The 24381-nt window shown below is 38.4% G+C and overlaps 1 protein-coding gene across 5 annotated transcripts; it reads right to left on the reverse strand.

The window, feature by feature from the left end:
* Positions 1–959: 959 nt before the first annotated feature.
* Positions 960–23350, reverse strand: LOC138304603 (uncharacterized). Of its 5 annotated transcripts, none has more exons than XM_069244770.1 (9): positions 23195–23350; positions 20395–20503; positions 11483–11649; positions 6476–11235; positions 5741–5891; positions 4264–4469; positions 2565–2912; positions 1220–1334; positions 960–1047 (listed from the first exon to the last, which is right to left on the reverse strand). In XM_069244770.1, exons 4-9 carry the CDS (start codon positions 6528–6530, stop codon positions 1044–1046), a joined length of 879 nt encoding a protein of 292 aa, XP_069100871.1. In that variant the 5' UTR covers positions 6531–11235; positions 11483–11649; positions 20395–20503; positions 23195–23350; the 3' UTR covers positions 960–1043. The 5 variants fall into 5 exon arrangements, with proteins under 5 accessions (XP_069100871.1, XP_069100870.1, XP_069100874.1 ...); XM_069244769.1 differs by lacking the exon at positions 960–1047 and adding an exon at positions 1060–1147 and having other exon boundaries at positions 1203–1334; XM_069244773.1 differs by lacking the exons at positions 960–1047; positions 20395–20503; positions 23195–23350 and adding exons at positions 1060–1147; positions 19781–19809 and having other exon boundaries at positions 1203–1334.
* Positions 23351–24381: the final 1031 nt, after the last annotated feature.

Genomic DNA, 24381 nt, shown 5'->3' on the forward strand with positions numbered 1-24381 from the left:
CAGATATACCGACTCGTCACGACACATGCCTCAGATATACCAACTCCTCACGACACATGCCTCAGATATACCAACTCGTCACGACACATGCCTCAGATATACCACTCCTCATGACACATGCCTCAGATATACCGACTCGTCACGACACATGCCTCAGATATACCACTCCTCACGACACATGCCTCAGATATACCAACTCGTCACGACACATGCCTCAGATATACCCGACTCCTCACGACACATGCCTCAGATATACCACTCCTCACGACACATGTCTCAGATATACCAACTCGTCACGACACATGCCTCAGATATACCAACTCGTCACGACATGCTCATGCTCCTCAGCACATGCTCAGATATACCAACTCGTCACGACACATGCCTCAGATATACCCAGTCGTCACGACACATGCCTCAGATATACCAACTCGTCACGACACATGCCTCAGATATACCCCTCCTCACGACACATGCCTCAGATATACCACTCCTCACGACACATGTCTCAGATATACCACTCCTCAGACCAACTCAGTACCACTGTCACGACACATGTCTCCGATATACCGACTCCTCATGACACATGCCTCAGATATACCAACTCGTCACGACACATGCCTCAGATATACAAACTCGTCACGACACATGCTCAGATATACCACTCCTCATGACACATGCCTCAGATATACCGACTCGTCACGACACATGCCTCAGATATACCACTCCTCACGACACATGCCTCAGATATACCAACTCCGTCACGACACATGGCCTCAGATATACCGACTCCTCATGACACATGCCTCAGATATACCAATATTATTACGATACACGTCACAAAAATAGTGACGCTTTACGACACTTGTTACAGGTGTGAAAATATTCCCACAATCCATGATTGGATGTTTATGTGTACATTTCTTCACTTTTAGGTTTCGTTATTTTCTTTTTGATCCTGTTTATGTGTACATTTCTCTCACTTTTAGGTTTCGTTAATTTTCTTCCCATGATGGATGTTTATGTGTACATTTCTCTCACTTTTAGGTTTCACGTTATTTTCTTCACCATGAGGATGTTTATGTGTACATTTCTCTCACATTTAGGTTTCGTTATTTTCTTCACCATGATGGATGTTTATGTGTACATTTCTCTCACTTTTTTGGTTCGTTATTTTCTTCCATGATGGATGTTTATGTGTAATTTCTCTCACTTTTAGGTTTCGTTATTTTCTTCACCATGATGGATGTTTATGTGTACATGACGTGAGCACGTGTGTTCCGTGTCGCCTGTCTCTGTAATGTTAATCGTGTACGCCGGAGGAGGATCAATTTCTAAACAAAAAAAAAACAAAAAAAGGATTGTAAAAAAATCAAACAAAATAAACCATAAAGCATTACACTCAGAATGATAAGGTGTGGGGTACAATGATTCACACATAATTTTGTACAGTACGAGGACAACAGAACTTAGACATCTAGAAAGTTTTTACTATGTATTTAGTGCAATTTTCCTTTTTTTTTCTTTGAATATTCCTGATTGATTCAACCAAATTTGAGGTAAGAACACAAGAACACAGAAAGAAATGACGTCAAAATGTTTATGCGGTGCACAAAAATAAAGATATTTTGAAAACGAAACATTGGAAAATTAAGAAAATATAACAGAAGTGGCAAAAATATCTTTGGATTAATACAAAAGATTCAAATAGACCGAAAGTGTTCAAATTTTCTTCAACTAACAATTTAAGCATTGTATATTAGATATTTCTTTGGTCGTTTTGACCCGTGATCTTGAATGAAGATCAAGGTCAATCGTTTAAACAGATTTAATAGCTCCTCATCCCAGAATGTCACAGAGCCAATATCAGGTCTCTATGCCTCTAAGTTACTGACAAGAAGTAGTTTAGATAGTTCAGCCATTTTGACCCGTGTGACCTTGAATCAAACTCAAGGTCATTTGTTTGAACAGACTTAGTAGCTCTTCACCCAAGCATACCACATATCCAAGTTAATGTCTGTAGACACCTCTTAGTTATCCACACGAAGTCGTTTAAATATTTTTGTCATTTTGACCGCTGTGACCTTGAATGGAATGTGAACAAACTTGGTAGCCCTTCATATCAGCATGCTACAGGCCCAATATCGGTTCTCTAGTCTCTACGCCTATTTGTTATTCACAAGAAGTTATTTAAATATTCTAGCCTATTTGACCCATGTGTCCTTGAAAGAAGACCAAGGTCATTCATTTGAACAAACTTTGTAGTCATTTGTTCCAGCATGCTACATACAAATATCAGCACCCTAGGCCTTTCTGTTATGGAGAAGAAGTCGTTTGAATGAAAGTCTGGGCACAACGAAAGGTGCACGGGGTCGACTATGGTAAGTCAAAGGTTTCAAAATTCAAAAATATAAATATTTAATAAATAAAAAATAAATGCTTAATATTTTTCAATAGGTAAGTGATAAAACATCTTTATGTTCAATATTTTTCATATATATATTTATGATAGAAATAGAAATGTTCTATACTTTTCTGTACATATATAACGAATGTGTTCCTACCTGCAGCTGTACCATCGTAAGGCGGTGGGGCTAAGTACTTTAAAGTGGATGCTGGGTGCAGTGTGTCTTCTTGGGTATATGCCGGAGGATGGTAATCCGTGGAATACTCATCTGCCACATGTACGCGATGATGATGTCCATGTCCGTGTCCGTGCCCGTCGTGTCCATGTCCGTGCCCGTCGTGTCCATGTCCGTGCCCATCGTGTCCATGTCCATGGCGTTCATGTCCATGGCGTTCGTGTCCATCGCGGCCATGTCCATGGCGATGGGCACCACGAAGTTTGCTAAGAAGACGTGCACGAGTGGTCATGTGCCTTCGATCCTGACGACGACGATCAACATTATCATCTGTATATAGGACAAAACAATTACATATTATTATTGTACGATGAAAAAACCTTGTACACAATCATCCGTACAAGATAAGTAATTATAGAAACTTGGGCACATATTCAACCATGTAGAATATAATATAAATACTATGCTTCGTTCGGTATTCTTAACAGAAAAGAATATTCCATCATTATCGACTATGAGAACTAGAAATTGTCACTGGACAATTTGACGGGCTTTTCACCAACAAGGAATTACGGCCAATGTCATTCATATTAACAAACTTGATAGTAATTTATGTCAGCATGCCAAAAACCATCTTTCCGGAAATTCACAAAAAGCCGATTCAGAGTTTTATAATTTTTGGCCCCTGTGATCTTGAATGTTTGTCAAGGTTATTCATATTAGTAATCTTGATAGTACTCTTTTATACATTGTATCAGTATGCTACAGGCCTAGTATTATATGTAGGTCTCTATAGGCCTCCCAAAACCTTACAAGAAGTCGTTTGAAGATATTATGGGTTTTGGTCCCTGTGACCTTAAATAGAAGTCAAGGTAATTCATCTTAATAAACTTGGTAGCCATTTAGGTCAGCATTTTACATACGCAATGAAAAGTCTCTTGACATTCCTAGACTTCACAAAAAGTCGTTTGGAGATGTTAGAGTTTTAGGCCCCTGACCTTTGCTGCAATTCATAGTCAATCATACTAACAAACTTAGTAGCATTTGGTCAACATGCTTCAGGCCTAGTATTAGATTCTTAAGCCTTCCAGAAGTTCACAAGAAGTGGTTTCAATATTTTAGTTTTTTTGCCCCTGTGACTTTGAATGTAGGTCAAGGCTATTCATATTAAAAAACTTGGTAGCCAGTATTCATCTCAGCATGCTACATACTAGGCTTTAAAAAATCAGAGGGATATTATTATTGATTTTCTTTTTCAAATATTGCACTTTAGAACTTTGACCCTTATTTCTAACCGGATGTTGTTTGTTCCATTTATGATTCTTCATAACATATCCAAAAATGATAGAAATTTGTCAAGCCATTTACGAAATATTGGCATAAGTTTAAAACGGGCTTTCGGACTATTGGGTCATCGTTTAGGACCGGAAGTGAGGTCATAGCGCCCATATTGGATTCTTGACCTAATTTCACTTTATTTTGTTCATGTGACACCTTCATATCCTGCCCTTCAACATACTAAAATACTTTAAACCTTTCTTTTACTAATTAACTAGCAAAGACTCAACAAAAAACGGAAGAAGAATGAGAAACTCCACGCAAACAGTTTTTTCACTAGTGGTGAAAAGCTCTAATTACAAAATGACGCATGATTCATATGGGAGCTATTGGTACAATTTACCTTGCTCGACCGGCGTCAGCCTATGGTCCCCGGTATCACGGCCGCGGGACCGAATGTGGGAGTCACTGGCTTCCTTATAGGCAGATATGCAGACGAAACGCCAACATATGACGGCGATGATTCCGATAAAGACCAGGGATGATGAAATTCCGATCAGTAGTAGCGACGACGCATGTAGTTCATTGTCTGCATCTGTAGATTTCTTTCTGTGAATGGACAAAGGCAATTTCAATAATGTTAGCCAGAAACATCATGACATATAATCATATATTCACATTTTCACTGCAGTTCCACTGTAAGCCATCCTCGGTATTCCAGGGGTTCCGATCACTTACGATCTCTACACCCCTGGAATATCTCATTGTAAAACTGGAGGCAACAAAATAGAAAAGATAATTTATTCATTTGATGTACATTAAAAGAGGCATATAACGGTACGATGTGGTTGACTTTGTGACTTTGATGTTAGGCGTCTCTCTCTCTCTCTCTCTCTATAGTCTTCAAAGGAAATCTTTGCTAGCCTGTGATTGGTCAAATGTTTTCCGCTAAGCTGCCTTCAATTTCACTATGAGATAGTCCAGGGGTGTAAAGATCGTAAGTGATCGGAACCCCTGGAGTATCGAGGATGACTGTAACCGTACTTAACACGCTTCATTGAATTTGCCCCTGTCCGCTTGGCGTTCATATTGGCTACGAATGCCAACTGAAAGACGTTCAATGTTTAAAAAAGCACTTCATGTAAAATTGTATGATTATGTATAATGATAATTTTTATGTGCGTTATAAGCCATAAAGGCCTATACAGTCGAATCATCATATCATACACCGATTTTTGTTTTAAAAATACATTACGTTAAAATGGCACATATTGCACGCGACAAGCATCATGCTGATAAAAGACTTTTTTAGATGAGGATGGAGCCTTATGACTGATTATGAATGGCCCTACAAACTATTTCAACGATTAAAGTGAATAGTCGGGCAAAGAAAACCAGTCTAAATGCGTTCATTGGCCTTCCAAAAGTTCTCACATATTAATACGACGGTCAAGTTCTGCTTAGTTTCCCAGTTCTGACCATTAAAGTAAAGAAAAGTTGAAAGCATTGAAAGCGAGGCTGCGTGGAAATGTAACCACGGACATGGTGAGCCGGGAGGACATTTTAGAATTCCCATATTTTAAATTAATTTCTTCGTACGCAGACAGATTTTGACGAGAGATTTTATTTTTCCATTTCATAAGAAATTATACTGGATACATTCCCACCATTTTTACCGACTTCAGCCATCCTTGCCCGACTGTTCACTTTAAATGACCTTAGTTGTCGATGGGCCGTAAAACTCAAAATACAAGTAGCTCTGGCCATATAGTGTACCTATATTGTAATAATTATTTATCAAAATACCCCATAAAGATTACCATGTCTGATCAAAGTACAGTCACTGATATTGATATATTAGAATTAATCAGAATACTAACTGAGATGCCACGGGGCAGCAGCTCCTCACTGTATAATTCCCACAACATTCCTCAGTGCGGGGACAGTTTCTGAACAATATTTCCTCTCTATATGTCCCCGTCTCGTTGTCATAATGCATGCTAAGGTAGGAACAGTCAGAAACAACTGAATCTATAAGAGAAATTTACCAATTCAAATAAACAACCGTTACTTAACTGCATCTAAAGAGCAATACAAACAGACAAGAACGCTGCAGATACACCTCAAAAAGCTGAAGATATAATTTATTAACGTTAAATTAAGCAAAGCAATTGTTGGTGAAATTAATACCAAGGTATTTAAAGATTTTCAGAATTACTATTATTATCATTATACGGTAAGTAAACCGTGAATATTTTGGAAGTATAGAAGCATTTACGTAGCTTTCGGAATTAAGTACAAGCACAGGCGTTTGTCTTTATAAACATTTTTTTATATATATGCGTGTGTGTAATACTGTGTCGACACAGTGTACATGTATATATATATAGAGAGAGACAAATGTCTATAAAGCCAAACGCCCGTGCTACAAGACACTTGACACCTATATAGACTTCGTATCAATGGTCCTGATGATATCAGAGACATTTAAATGACAGATAACCAGGTATATGACGTCTTATATATTGGAGGTAGTATATATCGTATTGTCTATTAATACTGATAAAAGTATTGAAATGAAAACATTATTCTACCGAAATAGAAAAAGTACGTACCGAGACAGAAGGAAAGGAATATCCACGAGACCATACTGGTACCGGCGGACGCCATGATGGTAAATGTATAAACAATACCAGAGCTCAGTTTAATTAATGGGACTGTTATAGGGCCTAGTAGTGCGTGAAACTCTGTAAAATGTCTGACTTTATACACGTCATCAGATTACATTTGAAAATGTATTGTCTTTAAGAGATAATGATTTATTTCGTGCCAGTCTGGTCTATCTCCACCGACAATGGTCTATCTCTCGCCGAGAGTTCCCCACCCGTCGGGTACGAATATATGGTCACGTACATCCCGGGTCAAGGACAGTCTTAGTAAAACAAGAGCAACCATATACACGTATCAAGGACACAGTTGGCAATCACAAATTCTTGCATATGTCAAATAACAGGAGAATAGAGACAATTTTGAAAGACGACAATCAAAACAAAAACAAGACGCTGTGTAAAATATTTTTTTTTTATATAATTAACTTCCCTATCTTTTATATCCAATTACATATAATGTATCTTCATTTATCATATGGGAGGATTTCACTGTTGTACAAACCTGTCCACCAGTTTTAAAATAATTTGTTGTTTTCAATCTTGTCTGATTTGCCTGCCGTTTTGTTTGCGTGTTTTTGTTACTCCATTTAACTTTATTTGTCTGCAATAATAGCGTTACGGTGATAATGGTGTTTTGTACACTATATGCGACGTAAATATAAATATTTATTCTTGTGTCGAGAAAACTCACCAACATCAACGTCATCATTCAAAATATTCAATATGCTCGACCGCCGACGGCACATAAACACTATATTGATCAGTTGGACAATAATTGCTGTTTTGTCTACAAAGTTAACAACATTAAAATGCATATGAAACAATTTGTATTGCTTTTGTTGTCTGCGCAATCAGTACGTCATTCCATACAGGGCATTGTGCCATGGATTTATTTCGGGATGCAAATAATAATTTTAGATATTTCTTTATTATGAAGTAAAATAAGATAACTAAGATGGAAATCTAAGCTGTAGAGATTTTCACTGTGTTTCCATGTAACTGAAAGCTCCAAGTTCGATTCCTATATTCCATATGTAAACGGAACTCCGTTCGTTGGCCAGTAATTGCAAGCGTTAGGTTAAACGGAACTCGTGTCAGGTCGTTAACCTTGCACGAAATATTTGAATTCATAGCGAATGTTAAACGGGGTATATCAGCTACAGGCTTTTGACTCCATAAATATACGTCTTAGGTAGTCCCTATATGTGTGTGTGCAATAGTAAACTGACTCAGTACTACACATAATGAGGTGTCCGTATATATATATATAGAGAGTCAAAAGCCTGTGTATCAACAGTGTCAGTGCATGATAGTTGGTGTAAACACATTTCCAAAGGTAAAATCGATTATAAGTATGTTAACGATTGTTATTCTAAATATCATCTAATTTAATTATTTAATTATTTACCTGGAGTTAAAAGAAATACTTTGACACATAACACGTGCTTTTTGCATAGTAAATGCGAATTATTAATTCTTTATTAGCCTCCAAATTGAAGAGTACATGATAATAAAACAATTCTTTATAGAAGTAGTAAAATACAAGTACAAAATACATAACATTATGTGGCGATAAAGTAAAATTATAATCAGTTAATTAGAGAATTATAATTAAATCAATTAATAATTAACAAAGAACATTTTTGTCGATAGTGATATAAATTATACAAATAATAGAAAAAATATACGTTCATGAGATGCATGAGGGCATATACAATTGCGCCAAGAATCCATTTGTCTCCTTACATATTAAAACTATCATTCGAGATTTATGGTAATCTCGGATCAGGCATGCAGGTGCCCTTTATACAGAGGTAAATTATAGTAAATTGCACCAAACGGGATTGATGAGTCTGTCCTATATAGAAAGGATTTACTTTTATAGGATGGAAGTGGTAGAGAAGTTGGATATTTTACCAATACTACACAGACCCAATAGTGTTTATAGACAATTATTATACAGTATATACAGTCCAGTATGTATTGAGAGATCACCCAAGGGAAATTGAAAAGTGGTCTCTTACCGTGCGTTCCATTTGCAGATTCGTACCAATTGTATGGATACGAATCTGTCGTATCTCAAATGGAACGCGCCGTACCAGGAGAACTGTAAGCGTACCACTTGGATCCAAGATGGCGGACCCTAGATTTTTCATTTGTGATTGGAATGTTTTCTTTGTTAAAAACAAGACAGAGATTATTTATATCCGATAAACCACATAAGTTATTTATTTAAATGTATTCCGAAACTATTTATGTTTTACCTTTATATCCATTTTATTGTTAACATCGAAACTACTTGGCTTTTATATTCGAAGCGTATCTTTCATAAATATCGGTGCCGCCATTATGGAAAAATCCAAACGCGTTCCATTATCCGGTGCCGTATCACTTTAGTTCAACTGGTACGAATCCGCAAATAGAACGCACGGTTAATAGAGAGTGGTCTCAAATCCGTAGCATTTCCAATAAGGTTATCAAAAATAAAACAAGAAATATTTAGAAATCTCATTGTATTATTAACTACAGTATTTTTAATTGCTATTCCAAATCTTATAACTTTATGTTGATTAAAACATTAAATTAGACACTACTACACCCAAATCATTGTCACGAAAATTAAACACATAAAATAGCCACAGAAGAATTAATAGAATCATTTTTTCAAACAAGATCATGCAAACTAACAAGGTAAAGACATAATAAAAGAACAATTGCAATTGGAGTAGCTCCAGACAATACGTGTACATTTTGTAGTTGGATTACTTAAACTGGCGCGGCCTCGGCTTCGGCATACAATACGTGTACATTTTGTAGTTGGATTACTTAAACTGGCGCGGCCTCGGCTTCGGCATACAATACGTGTACATTTTGTAGTTGGATTACTTACACTGGCGCGGCCTCGGCTTCGGCATACAATACGTGTACATTTTGTAGTTGGATTACTTACACTGGCGCGGCCTCGGCTTCGGCATACAATACGTGTACATTTTGTAGTTGGATTACTTACACTGGCGCGGCCTCGGCTTCGGCATACAATACGTGTACATTTTGTAGTTGGATTACTTACACTGGCGCGGCCTCGGCTTCGGCATACAATACGTGTACATTTTGTAGTTGGATTACTTACACTGGCGCGGCCTCGGCTTCGGCATACAATACGTGTACATTTTGTAGTTGGATTACTTACACTGGCGCGGCCTCGGCTTCGGCATACAATACGTGTACATTTTGTAGTTGGATTACTTACACTGGCGCGGCCTCGGCTTCGGCATACAATACGTGTACATTTTGTAGTTGGATTACTTACACTGGCGCGGCCTCGGCTTCGGCATACAATACGTGTACATTTTGTAGTTGGATTACTTAACTGGCGCGGCCTCGGCTTCGGCATACAATACGTGTACATTTTGTAGTTGGATTACTTACACTGGCGCGGCCTCGGCTTCGGCATACAATACGTGTACATTTTGTAGTTGGATTACTTAAACTGGCGCGGCCTCGGCTTCGGCATACAATACGTGTACATTTTGTAGTTGGATTACTTACACTGGCGCGGCCTCGGCTTCGGCATATAAGACGTCGCACCACCAGTCCACTGATGGACAGGTGCTAAAAATATCAGTAAATAATATATTTCTGCCACCTGGTCACTGTACTTTATTATTACATAATGGAATGTTCATATACTGAATAACCTATCAATGTGGTATCAGAGCTACAGTTGTGTAATCGCACAATGTTACATGATACACGCCTGTGCTTGATGTGCGGTGTCCGCACGATTTGCGAAAGGTACTCCGGTTTCTGCACGATGTGCGATGTGGCGGTATTAACCGTGCGTATAGGATGTACGACCTTTTTTTGGAAAGGTTTCTGTGCGATAGCGATCGTGGTTAATATATGCATCAATGGCTGGGAATTGTACTTAATCCCAAAATGAATTAAACCAGTCATTCATCAAACCGATGATTGGGATATATCTGTAGTTTGCTCGAACGTCAAAATATTGATCTCAAAACCCCATCAACCTACCCATCGAAGAAAACTAGGTATTTTCTGTACCAAAAAAGCTCTCAATCAATGATTTAGCTTGAAATATTCGTGATATTATGTAGACTTGATTGCCTGCCTTAGTACCAATTCTCTCCGCTAGGCTGCGCTCATAAATATTTTATTTTCGGAGCGTAGCTTAGCGGAGAGTAGAAAAACTACGATAGGCAATCCAGTCTAGACAATTAATTTAGCTTGATCATGAATATATGGAATTCGTGTGAAGTTTTTTTTTAGTTTTTGCGTACGCATTTGGTAATAAATGTACATGTACACATATATAAAGCCTACACATAACGTGCTCTTCATTTTAACTAACGTACGTAGTATTTATAATTTTAATGGGGAAGACATTCAGATGAATCGCCTTAGTAAATTTACGTGGTAGAGCTACATTGCAGTATTAGTATTCGGTTCGGAGGAGACATCCGCATTTGTACCGGAACTAGATGTAACTGTACTAGTGACTCCGCCAACAACCGCCTCATATGGTGGTGGCATGGCTCCATGTTTCTGCTCGGTGTTGCCGTCGCTGCCGGTTGTGTTGGTGGCAGCCACTGGAAAGCCACTGTTGTCTGGTGGATAGGTAGCATCGAATTGTGGCTGCGTTCCCAGAGTGGCAGTAGATCCGTGCATAAAAACCGTCCCGGGAACTGTAGGCAGAAACTTACATATAAATAGAAAACTTCTTCGAATTCATTGTCCTCGGGTTTACAGGCATTTATTTATAAACATTATATTTTTTGCATAATATTGACATATAAACATTACCTTATGCTCTCATTTGACCAGTTTGAGCATTTTACCCATTTTTCGAAAAGCGAGTCCAAACATTTTGCCGTGATTGTGCACTATAGTGTATAATAGAACACCGGAAGTAGTATAAAAAGAATAAATTACCGGTAGTAGTGTTAGCAGTATATACAGCCGGTGTGACTAGCCGACCTGTTGTCCTTGTCCTCCTCATCCTCCTGCACAGAATGCAAAACGAGACGATACAAGCGATGACCCCTCCGACGGCAATAACACATCCAACAACAACTCCAGCAATACCAGTATTATACGACCTACAACAAAGACACCATTACAGTGTTTCTGCTCGATATTTTGTAATTCTGGGGCTAATTTCGACTATGTCACATTGGCGACCCCGCCATACGAAGTAGACCGAATGATTCTGTCTCTTAAAATGAACCTTTTTATTATTTTGTATCTCTGATTTGTTCATTTTAGAAACTGGAGTAAACGGCGGACGAAATTGAATGCATGATGAAGCGAGGTGAACAAGAAATGCTTGTAGTTGCTAAAATATAGCGAACAACAAAGTCTGATAAGGTTAGTGAAGTGTATTTTAATGTTTGTCAACGAGATATCCCCATAAGCTTGCCGACAAATCTGGAAAAAGCTTGTAATTTGAGTGCTACCAAATTGGATGCACTTCTACTAAGATTATAGAAGGGGTCCGTTCTGTCTCTAAAATGAACATATCAATAAACAAAAATCATTTTAGAGACAAAATCATTCGGTCTACATACGAAGAGGGTCGCATTGACTCTTTTCGCTTCAAACACTGTCGCTCTTCGCTTGACGCTTTGTCGTTTCTGCAGGGCGCCTTATCGCCCTTCGTTTGAGACATTGCCGTACGCGTACTGTCGCATGTCTCATTGTCGTTATTCGCTCGGAGCGTTGTCGTACTGTTTGGCGCAATGTGGCTCTTCGCATGGCTGATTAGCCAATGGGACATAGTCGTATCCGCTGTGGTATATATATATATACTTACGACCCGGAGTAGTAGTAGTATGTGTATCTATATCCGGTGTAGTATATATACTTACGACCCGGAGTAGTAGTAGTATGTGTATCTATATCCGGTGTAGTATATATACTTACGACCCGGAGTAGTGGTAGTATGTGTATCTATATCCGCTGTAGTATATATACTTACGACCCGGAGTAGTGGTAGTATGTGTATCTATATCCGCTGTAGTATATATACTTACGACCCGGAGTAGTGGTAGTATGTGTATCTATATCCGCTGTAGTATATATACTTACGACCCGGAGTAATGGTAGTATGTGTATCTATATCCGCTGTAGTATATATACTTACGACCCGGAGTAGTGGTAGTATGTGTATCTATATCCGGTGTAGTATATATACTTACGACCCGGAGTAGTAGTAGTATGTGTATCTATATCCGCTGTAGTATATATACTTACGACCCGGAGTAGTAGTAGTAGTATGTGTATCTATATCCGCTGTAGTATATATACTTACGACCCGGAGTAGTAGTAGTATGTGTATCTATATCCGCTGTAGTATATATACTTACGACCCGGAGTAGTAGTAGTATATGTGTATCTATATCCGCTGTAGTATATATACTTACGACCCGGAGTAGTGGTAGTATGTGTATCTATATCCGCTGTAGTATATATACTTACGACCCGGAGTAGTGGTAGTATGTGTATCTATATCCGCTGTAGTATATATACTTACGACCCGGAGTAGTAGTAGTATGTGTATCTATATCCGCTGTAGTATATATACTTACGACCCGGAGTAATAGTAGTATATGTGTATCTATATCCGCTGTAGTATATATAAACTTACGACCCGGAGTAGTGGTAGTATGTGTATCTATATCCGCTGTAGTATATATACTTACGACCCGGAGTAATAGTAGTATGTGTATCTATATCCGCTGTAGTATATATACTTACGACCCGGAGTAGTAGTAGTATGTGTATCTATATCCGCTGTAGTATATATACTTACGACCCGGAGTAGTGGTAGTATGTGTATCTATATATCCGCTGTAGTATATATACTTACGACCCGGAGTAGTTAGTAGTATGTGTATCTATATCCGCTGTAGTATATATACTTACGACCCGGAGTAGTAGTAGTATGTGTATCTATATCCGCTGTAGTATATATACTTACGACCCGGAGTAGTAGTAGTATGTGTATCTATATCCGCTGTAGTATATATACTTACGACCCGGAGTAGTAGTAGTATGTGTATCTATATCCGCTGTAGTATATATACTTACGACCCGGAGTAGTGGTAGTATGTGTATCTATATCCGCTGTAGTATATATACTTACGACCCGGAGTAGTAGTAGTATGTGTATCTATATCCGCTGTAGTATATATACTTACGACCCGGAGTAGTAGTAGTATGTGTATCTATATCCGCTGTAGTATATATACTTACGACCCGGAGTAGTAGTAGGTAGTATATTATACTTACGACCCGGATTATGTGTATCTATATCCGCTGTAGTATATATACTTACGACCCGGAGTAGTGGTAGTATGTGTATCTATATCCGCTGTAGTATATATACTTACGACCCGGAGTAGTGGTAGTATGTGTATCTATATCCGCTGTAGTATATATACTTACGACCCGGAGTAGTAGTAGTATGTGTATCTATATCCGCTGTAGTATATATACTTACGACCCGGAGTAGTAGTAGTATGTGTATCTATATCCGCTGTAGTATATATATACTTACGACCCGGAGTAGTAGTAGTATGTGTATCTATATCCGCTGTAGTATAAATACTTACGACCCGGAGTAGTGGTAGTATGTGTATCTATATCCGCTGTAGTATATATACTTACGACCCGGAGTAGTGGTAGTATGTGTATCAATATCCGCTGTAGTATATATACTTACGACCCGGAGTAGTAGTAGTATGTGTATCTATATCCGCTGTAGTATATATACTTACGACCCGGAGTAGTACTAGTATGTGTATCTATATCCGCTGTAGTATATATATATATTTACTTACGACCCGGAGTAGTAGTAGTAGTATGTGTATCTATATCCGCTGTAGTATATATACTTACGACCCGGAGTAGTAGTAGTATGTGTATCTATATCCGCTGTAGTATATATACTTACGACCCGGAGTAGTAGTAGTAGTATGTGTATCTATATCCGCTGTAGTATATATACTTACGACCCGGAGTAGTGGTAGTATGTGTATCTATATCCGCTGTAGTATATATACTTACGACCCGGAGTAGTAGTAGTATGTGTATCTATATCCGCTGTAGTATATATACTTACGACCCGGAGTAGTAGTAGTATGTGTATCTATATCCGCTGTAGTAATATATACTTACGACCCGGAGTAGTAGTAGTATGTGTATCTATATCCGCTGTAGTATATATACTTACGACCCGGAGTAGTAGTAGTAGTATGTGTATCTATATCCGCTGTAGTATATATACTTACGACCCGGAGTAGTGGTAGTATGTGTATCTATATCCGCTGTAGTATATATACTTACGACCCGGAGTAGTAGTAGTATGTGTATCTATATCCGCTGTAGTATATATACTTACGACCCGGAGTAGTAGTAGTATGTGTATCTATATCCGCTGTAGTATATATACTTACGACCCGGAGTAGTAGTAGTATGTGTATCTATATCCGCTGTAGTATATATACTTACGACCCGGAGTAGTGGTAGTATGTGTATCTATATCCGCTGTAGTATATATACTTACGACCCGTAGTAGTAAGTATGTGTATCTATAGTACGACCCGGAGTAGTAGTAGTATGTGTATCTATATCCGCTGTAGTATATATACTTACGACCCGGAGTAGTAGTGGTAGTATGTGTATCTATATCCGCTGTAGTATATATACTTACGACCCGGAGTAAGTAGTAGTATGTGTATCTATATCCGCTGTAGTATATATACTTACGACCCGGAGTAGTGGTAGTATGTGTATCTATATCCGCTGTATTATATATACTTACGACCGGAGTTAGTAGTGGTAGTATGTGTATCTATATCCGCTGTAGTATATATACTTACGACCCGGAGTAGTAGTAGTATGTGTATCTATATCCGCTGTAGTATATATACTTACGACCCGGAGTAGTAGTAGTATGTGTATCTATATCCGCTGTAGTATATATACTTACGACCCGGAGTAGTAGTAGTATGTGTATCTATATCCGCTGTAGTATATATATATATACTTACGACCCGGAGTAGTAGTAGTAGTATGTGTATCTATATCCGCTGTAGTATATATACTTACGACCCGGAGTAGTGGTAGTATGTGTATCTATATCCGCTGTAGTATATATACTTACGACCCGGAGTAGTAGTAGTATGTGTATCTATATCCGCTGTAGTATATATACTTTACGACCCGGAGTAGTGGTAGTATGTGTATCTATATCCGCTGTAGTATATATACTTACGACCCGGAGTAGTAGTAGTATGTGTATCTATATCCGCTGTAGTATATATACTTACGACCCGGAGTAGTAGTAGTATGTGTATCTATATCCGCTGTAGTATATATACTTACGACCCGGAGTAGTGGTAGTATGTGTATCTATATCCGCTGTAGTATATATACTTACGACCCGGAGTAGTGGTAGTATGTGTATCTATATCCGCTGTAGTATATATACTTACGACCCGGAGTAAGTAGTAGTATGTGTATCTATATCCGCTGTAGTATATATATACTTACGACCCGGAGTAGTAGTAGTATGTGTATCTATATCCGCTGTAGTATATATACTTACGACCCGGAGTAGTGGTAGTATGTGTATCTATATCCGCTGTAGTATATATACTTACGACCCGGAGTAGTAGTAGTATGTGTATCTATATCCGCTGTAGTATATATACTTACGACCCGGAGTAGTAGTAGTATGTGTATCTATATCCGCTGTAGTATATATACTTACGACCCGGAGTAGTAGTAGTATGTGTATCTATATCCGCTGTAGTATATATACTTACACGACCCGGAGAGTAGTAGTAGTATGTGTATCTATATCCGCTGTAGTATATATACTTACGACCCGGAGTAAGTAGTAGTATGTGTATCTATATCCGCTGTAGTATATATATACTTACGACCCGGAGTAGTAGTAGTAGTATGTGTATCTATATCCGCTGTAGTATATATACTTACGACCCGGAGTAGTAGTAGTATGTGTATCTATATCCGCTGTAGTATATATACTTACGACCCGGGAGTAGTAGTAGTATGTGTATCTATATCCGCTGTAGTATATATACTTACGACCCGGAGTAGTAGTAGTATGTGTATCTATATCCGCTGTAGTATATATACTTACGACCCGGAGTAGTAGTAGTATGTGTATCTATATCCGCTGTAGTATATATACTTACGACCCGGAGTAGTAGTAGTATGTGTATCTATATCCGCTGTATATATATACTTACGACCCGGATAGTAGTAGTATGTGTATCTATATCCGCTGTAGTATATAAACTTACGACCCGGAGTAGTAGTAGTATGTGTATCTATATCCGCTGTAGTATATATACTTACGACCCGGAGTAGTGGTAGTATGTGTATCTATATCCGCTGTAGTATATATACTTACGACCCGGAGTAGTAGTAGTAGTATGTGTATCTATATCCGCTGTAGTATATATACTTACGACCCGGAGTAGTAGTAGTATGTGTATCTATATCCGCTGTAGTATATATACTTACGACCCGGAGTAGTAGTAGTATGTGTATCTATATCCGCTGTAGTATATATACTTACGACCCGGAGTAGTAGTAGTATGTGTATCTATATCCGCTGTAGTATATATACTTACGACCCGGAGTAGTAGTAGTAGTATGTGTATCTATATCCGCTGTAGTATATATACTTACGACCCGGAGTAGTAGTAGTATGTGTATCTATATCCGCTGTAGTATATATACTTACGACCCGGAGTAGTGGTAGTATGTGTATCTATATCCGCTGTAGTATATATACTTACGACCCGGAGTAGTAGTAGTATGTGTATCTATATCCGCTGTAGTATATATACTTACGACCCGGAGTAGTAGTAGTAGTACGTGTATCTATATCCGCTGTAGTATATATACTTACGACCCGGAGTAGTAGTAGTATGTGTATCTATATCCGCTGTAGTATATATACTTACGACCCGGAGTAGTAGTAGTATGTGTATCTATATCCGCTGTAGTATATATACTTACGACCCGGAGTAGTAGTAGTAGTATGTGTATCTATATCCGCTGTAGTATATATAAATACGACCCGGAGTAGTGGTAGTATGCGTATCTATATCCGCTGTAGTATATATACTTACGACCCGGAGTAGTAGTAGTATGTGTATATATATCCGCTGTAGTATATATACTTACGACCCGGAGTAGTAGTAGTATGTGTATCTATATCCGCTGTAGTATATATACTTACGACCCGGAGTAGTAGTAGTATGTGTATCTATATCCGCTGTAGTATATATACTTACGACCCGGAGTATGTAGTATGTGTATCTATATCCGCTGTAGTATATATACTTACGACCCGGAGTAGTGGTAGTATGTGTATCTATATCCGCTGTAGTATATATACTTACGACCCGGAGTAGTAGTAGTATGTGTATCTATATCCGCTGTAGTATATATACTTACGACCCGGAGTAGTAGTAGTATGTGTATCTATATCCGCTGTAGTATATATACTTACGACCCGGAGTAGTAGTAGTATGTGTATCTATATCCGCTGTAGTATATATACTTACGACCCGGAGTAGTAGTAGTATGTGTATCTATATCCGCTGTAGTATATATACTTACGACCCGGAGTAGTAGTAGTAGTATGTGTATCTATATCCGCTGTAGTATATATACTTACGACCCGGAGTAGTAGTAGTATGTGTATCTATATCCGCTGTAGTATATATACTTACGACCCGGAGTAGTAGTAGTATGTGTATCTATATCCGCTGTAGTATATATATACTTACGACCCGGAGTAGTAGTAGTATGTGTATCTATATCCGCTGTAGTATATATACTTACGACCCGGAGTAGTAGTAGTAGTATGTGTATCTATATCCGCTGTAGTATATATACTTACGACCCGGAGTAGTAGTAGTATGTGTATCTATATCCGCTGTAGTATATATACTTACGACCCGGAGTAGTAGTAGTATGTGTATCTATATCCGCTGTAGTATATATACTTACGACCCGGAGTAGTAGTAGTAGTATGTGTATCTATATCCGCTGTAGTATATATACTTACGACCCGGAGTAGTAGTAGTATGTGTATCTATATCCGCTGTAGTATATATACTTACGACCCGAGAGTAGTAGTAGTATGTGTATCTATATCCGCTGTAGTATATATACTTACGACCCGGAGTAGTAGTAGTATGTGTATCTATATCCGCTGTAGTATATATACTTACGACCCGGAGTAGTAGTAGTATGTGTATCTATATCCGCTGTAGTATATATACTTACGACCCGAGTAGTAGTAGTAGTATGTGTATCTATATCCGCTGTAGTATATATACTTACGACCCGGAGTAGTAGTAGTATGTGTATCTATATCCGCTGTAGTATATATACTTACGACCCGGAGTAGTAGTAGTATGTGTATCTATATATCCGCTGTAGTATATATACTTACGACCCGGAGTAGTAGTAGTAGTATGTGTATCTATATCCGCTGTAGTATATATACTTACGACCCGGAGTAGTAGTAGTATGTGTATCTATATCCGCTGTAGTATATATACTTACGACCCGGAGTAGTAGTAGTATGTGTATCTATATCCGCTGTAGTATATATACTTACCCGGAGTAGTAGTATGCGTATCTATATCCGCTGTAGTATATATACTTACGACCCGGACCAGTAGTAGTAGTATGTTTATCTATATCCGCTGTAGTATATATACTTACGACCCGGAGTAGTAGTAGTATGTGTATCTATATCCGCTGTAGTTATATATACTTACGACCCGGAGTAGTAGTAGTAGTGTATTATATCCGCTGTAGTATATATACTTACGACCCGGAGTAGTATAGTATGTGTATCTATATCCGCTGTAGTATATATACTTACGACCCGGAGTAGTAGTAGTAGTATGTGTATCTATATCCGCTGTAGTTATATATACTTACGACCGGAGTAGTAGTAGTATGTGTATCTATATCCGCTGTAGTATATATACTTACGACCCGGAGTAGTAGTAGTAGTAGTATGTGTATCTATATCCGCTGTAGTATATATACTTACGACCCGGAGTAGTAGTAGTATGTGTATCTATATCCGCTGTAGTATATATACTTACGACCCGGAGTAGTAGTAGTAGTATGTGTATCTATATCCGCTGTAGTATATATACTTACGACCCGGAGTAGTAGTAGTACGTGTATCTATATCCGCTGTAGTATATATACTTACGACCCGGAGTAGTAGTAGTATCGTGTATCTATATCCGCTGTAGTATATATACTTACGACCCGGAGTAGTAGTAGTATGTGTATCTATATCCGCTGTAGTATATATACTTACGACCCGGAGTAGTAGTAGTATGTGTATCTATATCCGCTGTAGTTTATATACTTACGACCCGGAGTAGTAGTAGTATGTGTATCTATATCGGCTGTAGTATATATACTTACGACCCGGAGTAGTAGGAGTATGTGTATCTATATCCACTGTAGTATATATACTTACGACCCGGAGAAGTGGTATTATGTGTATCTATATCCGCTGTAGTATATATACTTACGACCCGGAGTAGTAGTAGTATTTGTATCTATATCCACTGTAGTATATATACTTACGACCCGGAGTAGTAGTAGTATGTGTATCTATATCCGCTGTAGTATATATACTTACGACCCGGAGTAGTAGTAGTATTTGTATCTATATCCACTGTAGTATATATACTTACGACCCGGAGTAGTACTAGTATGTGTATCTATATCCGCTGTAGTATATATATATATTTACTTACGACCCGGAGTAGTAGTAGTAGTACGTGTATCTATATCCGCTGTAGTAGTAGTACGTATAATAACGAGTGTACCGGATGCTACTTCTGTACCGGATGCCAGTAACAGTACCTAGAGGGAAGAGAAGGGAAGAGTGTATTTCGGATATGTAGTCCATATTGCATAATTTTAGGGTATACGTGTAATACGTGTGATTAAACTACTATCGTCTATTATTAAGTCTCCGGAATGTTTCTGGGTTTTTAGCTCACCTGGCCCGAAGGCGCGGCGTCCGTCGTCCGTCCGTCCGTCCGTCGTCCGTCCGTCAACATTTCCTTTAAATCGCTACTTGTCCTAGAGTTCTGCATGGATTTTAACCAAATTTGGTCAGAAACTTTCTTAGGGGAAGGGGATCAGATTTTGCATAAATGGTGACCCTGACCCCCCTGGGGCAGGAGGGGCGGGGCCCAATAGGGGTAATAGAGGTAAATCCTATAAAACGCTACTTGTCATAGAGTTCTGCATGGATTGCAACCAAATTTGGCCAGAAACTTCCTTAGGGGAAGGGGATCAGATTTTGCATAAATGGTGACCCTGACCCCCCTGGGGCAGGAGGGTCGGGGCCCAATAGGGGTAATAGAGGTAAATCCTATAAATCGCTACTTGTCCTAGAGTTCTGCATGGATTGCAACCAAATTTTGCCAGAAACTTCCTTAGGGGAAGGGGATAAGATTTTGCATAAATGGTGACCCTGACCCCCCTGGGGCAGGAGGGTCGGGGCCCAATAGGGGTAATAGAGGTAAATCCTATAAATCGCTACTTGTCCTAGAGTTCTACATGGATTGCAACCAAATTTGGCCAGAAACATCCTTGGGGGAAGGGGAACAGAACTTGTATAAATTTTGGCTCTGACCCCCGGGGGCAGGAGGGGCGAGGCCCAATAGGGGAAATAGAAGTAAATCCTATAAATTGCTACTTATCCTAGCGTTCTGGATGGATTGTAACCAGATTTTGCCAGAAACATCCTTGGGGGAAGGGGAACAGAACTTGTATAAATTTTGGCTCTGACCCCCCTGGGGGCAGGAGGGGCGGGGCCCAATAGGGGAAATCCTAAAAATCGCTACTTGTCCTAGAGTTCTTCATGGATTGTAACCAAATTTGGCCAGAAACATCCTTGAGGTTAACAGAATTCTTATAAATTTTGGCTTTGACCCCCTGGAGCAGAAAGAGTGGGGCCCAATAGGGGAATTAGAGGTAAATATTCAAATTCCTTTAGAAAAGAAACAATGAACTTATATTCAGAACATTACATAGCATTACAAACCAGGTGAGCGATACAGTCCCTCTGGGCCTCTTGTTTAATTTCAAACCTCATTTTGAGTATTTTGGTGTTTAGAATGATGGCACTGAATTAACATCAATATTCCTACAACGTCTAAGGTCATTGTCAGAACGAGGCAATCATCAGTATCTAGGACATCAAATACGTCAAACTGTGAACAGTTTGTGGTCAAGTAAAGAGGCTGACCTCAGGGCCCCAACCCTGGCAGTTTTCGTAGAATAGTCTTGTCAATAAAATACATTTTTGTTCCATCTTAAAAAAGTCTTTGGTCAAGTGATTGTTCTGCCACTAGCTCGAGCTCTTGGCCTCATGATCACAAGATCGAATCCTACATTACGCTGTTACCCGGATATCACTAACCAATGGACGGTGGTTTTTCTCAGGGTGTTCCAAATTTCCTTCAGTTCTAAAACTTTCGTATACTTTAATTAGTCCGGATGTTGATATGATGTAGGAAAACTAAACTAAGCTTTTGATAAGATGTTTAGAAGAACAGACACTAACTGACAATAACTTCACAGATACACAGGGATCTAAGAATTAGTTACAGTTTATATAATCATGAACCCACCATACTGCCCATAGACCATTTTCAGACGTTTTATGGGTATAGATAAAAAAATCGGTAAAAATCCTATTCTAAAGTGGACTATTGTATTTTACGTGTATAGTACAATGAAGAATAGGATTTTTGCCGAATTTTGACTTCTAAAAGGTCTAAAATTCTAGTGGGTCCATAATTATATAAACTGCAACAACTTCTCAGATATGTGTGCACATATACATGTACACATATGTTCAGTAATGTATAAGATCAGTTACCGCTGATGTGTGCTCAATTCACTGCAGCACTATAAATCAACTATCTTGTAGTTACATGTATTAAAACTATGTTGAAATACTTATGAGAAAGGGTAATTTAAAGTTCGGATTACTGGATCAATTTGTAATTAACGCAAAGCACCTAACTTCACATACACTCATACAATCTAAGGAGAATAAAGAAAAATGAAATATGTTTGCGGAGAATGAAAATTGAGCGTAAATATCAAGGGAATCCTACCAATATCGATGCTGACTAAAGTGTTGTCTGACTGAGATATTATTCTTTGACTCTGAACAGGATAAATAACACTGATAACAGACGAATGCTTAAATACTTTGAAAAGGAATTCTGAAATATCACCTCAAAGAAATTTCGAAAATGCGCACAAGTATATATCAATTAATGCCACTTGTTAAATAATGTAAAAAATGTTAAGAGATTAATGTATAATATATATAATAGACAGGAGAATCTCAACCGGAGGAGTTAGATGAATCTATTATTCTCGTCCTAAGATAAGTCACATAATAACTTTGTATTTGTTTCAAATACGTAGAACCATATACACGGTAGTATGCCCGAATACATTTTCAATACAAGTAAAATGTATGAAAGTGCCAATTAGATAGCTAATTAGGTAATCTAACTATCTTACCCAGCATCAACGTCAGGAGAAACACAAGGTAGGAGATCACGGACGCCATGTTGATTTACATATACACACTTAAATTGATTTCACTTGTTAAGACGATGACGGTGGATATTGATGGGGCAGTTTCCGGTGAGGATGAGGTGTAAAACCCACTTACACATCAGGTCCTACGTCCATACCTCTTCCTGTTATTTACTTGCAGCGATGGTTCCTCTAAATCAAAGTGTACTTACATTACGATCCGTGTATTGTCTGCTCAATCTGCATCAACTTTTTTTTTTTTATTTGAACACCTATCAGCAGACACAGCCAGTGTCATTTAAGTTAGACGTACCAGGTTTTTTTGTGGAGAAAACCGGAGTACCTGGAGAAAAAAACCACCGACTATCGTTCAGTACTCTATAGAAGTGATGGGGCTGCTGTGGCATAGCGGTTAAGATTTTCCGACGTATTATCACTGCCCTCCAGTTCTGGGTTTCCAGTTCGAATGTCACGTGGGACAACCGAACACCTGTATGTATGCACCGGATGTAGGCACTGTTTTAGGAATGTTCGATTTTGTTTTGGGATTTTTTCTTAATTTGAGATAACTTGTTATAAAAAAACAAGTATGATCAAATATATCATTAAGCAGTAACAATGGACCACGATAACAATCAATTTAAATAGGATTGGAAATTCTTCCAATGTGGACAGGTAGTACGATGGCTAGGAAAGGACATGAAAAATAAAAAGCTAGTAAACGTAATACTTTTGCGTGCGAACGTTATATTATTGCCTGCGAGTTCAGTGTTGCCTGCGAGTTCAGTGTTGCCTGCGAGTTCAGTGTTGCATGCGACGCAAAAGTATTGCGTGTTAACGTAATGTTATTGCGTGCGAACATAATATATTGTCTGCGAATTATGGCGTGCGACGCAAAAAGTATTGCGAGTGAACGCAATAATGTATTATTTTTCTTTATATTAGCATGAGGAAAAACGGTATAAAGCTAGTATATTAATAATCCGAAATAAAAGGCCAAAATAAATTCAAAGTAAAATCAAAATCATTTCTATGGAATATATATTCAGCCACTATAGGGCCTTCTTCAGTCCGAAATAACACTAACACAACGTGTTCGTCTACATGTTTGTTTACATCTATTGTGTGCAGGTACGAAATGTCTCGGCCCGTTTATATTAGCGTTTTCA

Source organism: Argopecten irradians, chromosome 12 (assembly GCF_041381155.1).
Source record: "Argopecten irradians isolate NY chromosome 12, Ai_NY, whole genome shotgun sequence".
Classification (NCBI taxonomy): domain Eukaryota; kingdom Metazoa; phylum Mollusca; class Bivalvia; order Pectinida; family Pectinidae; genus Argopecten; species Argopecten irradians.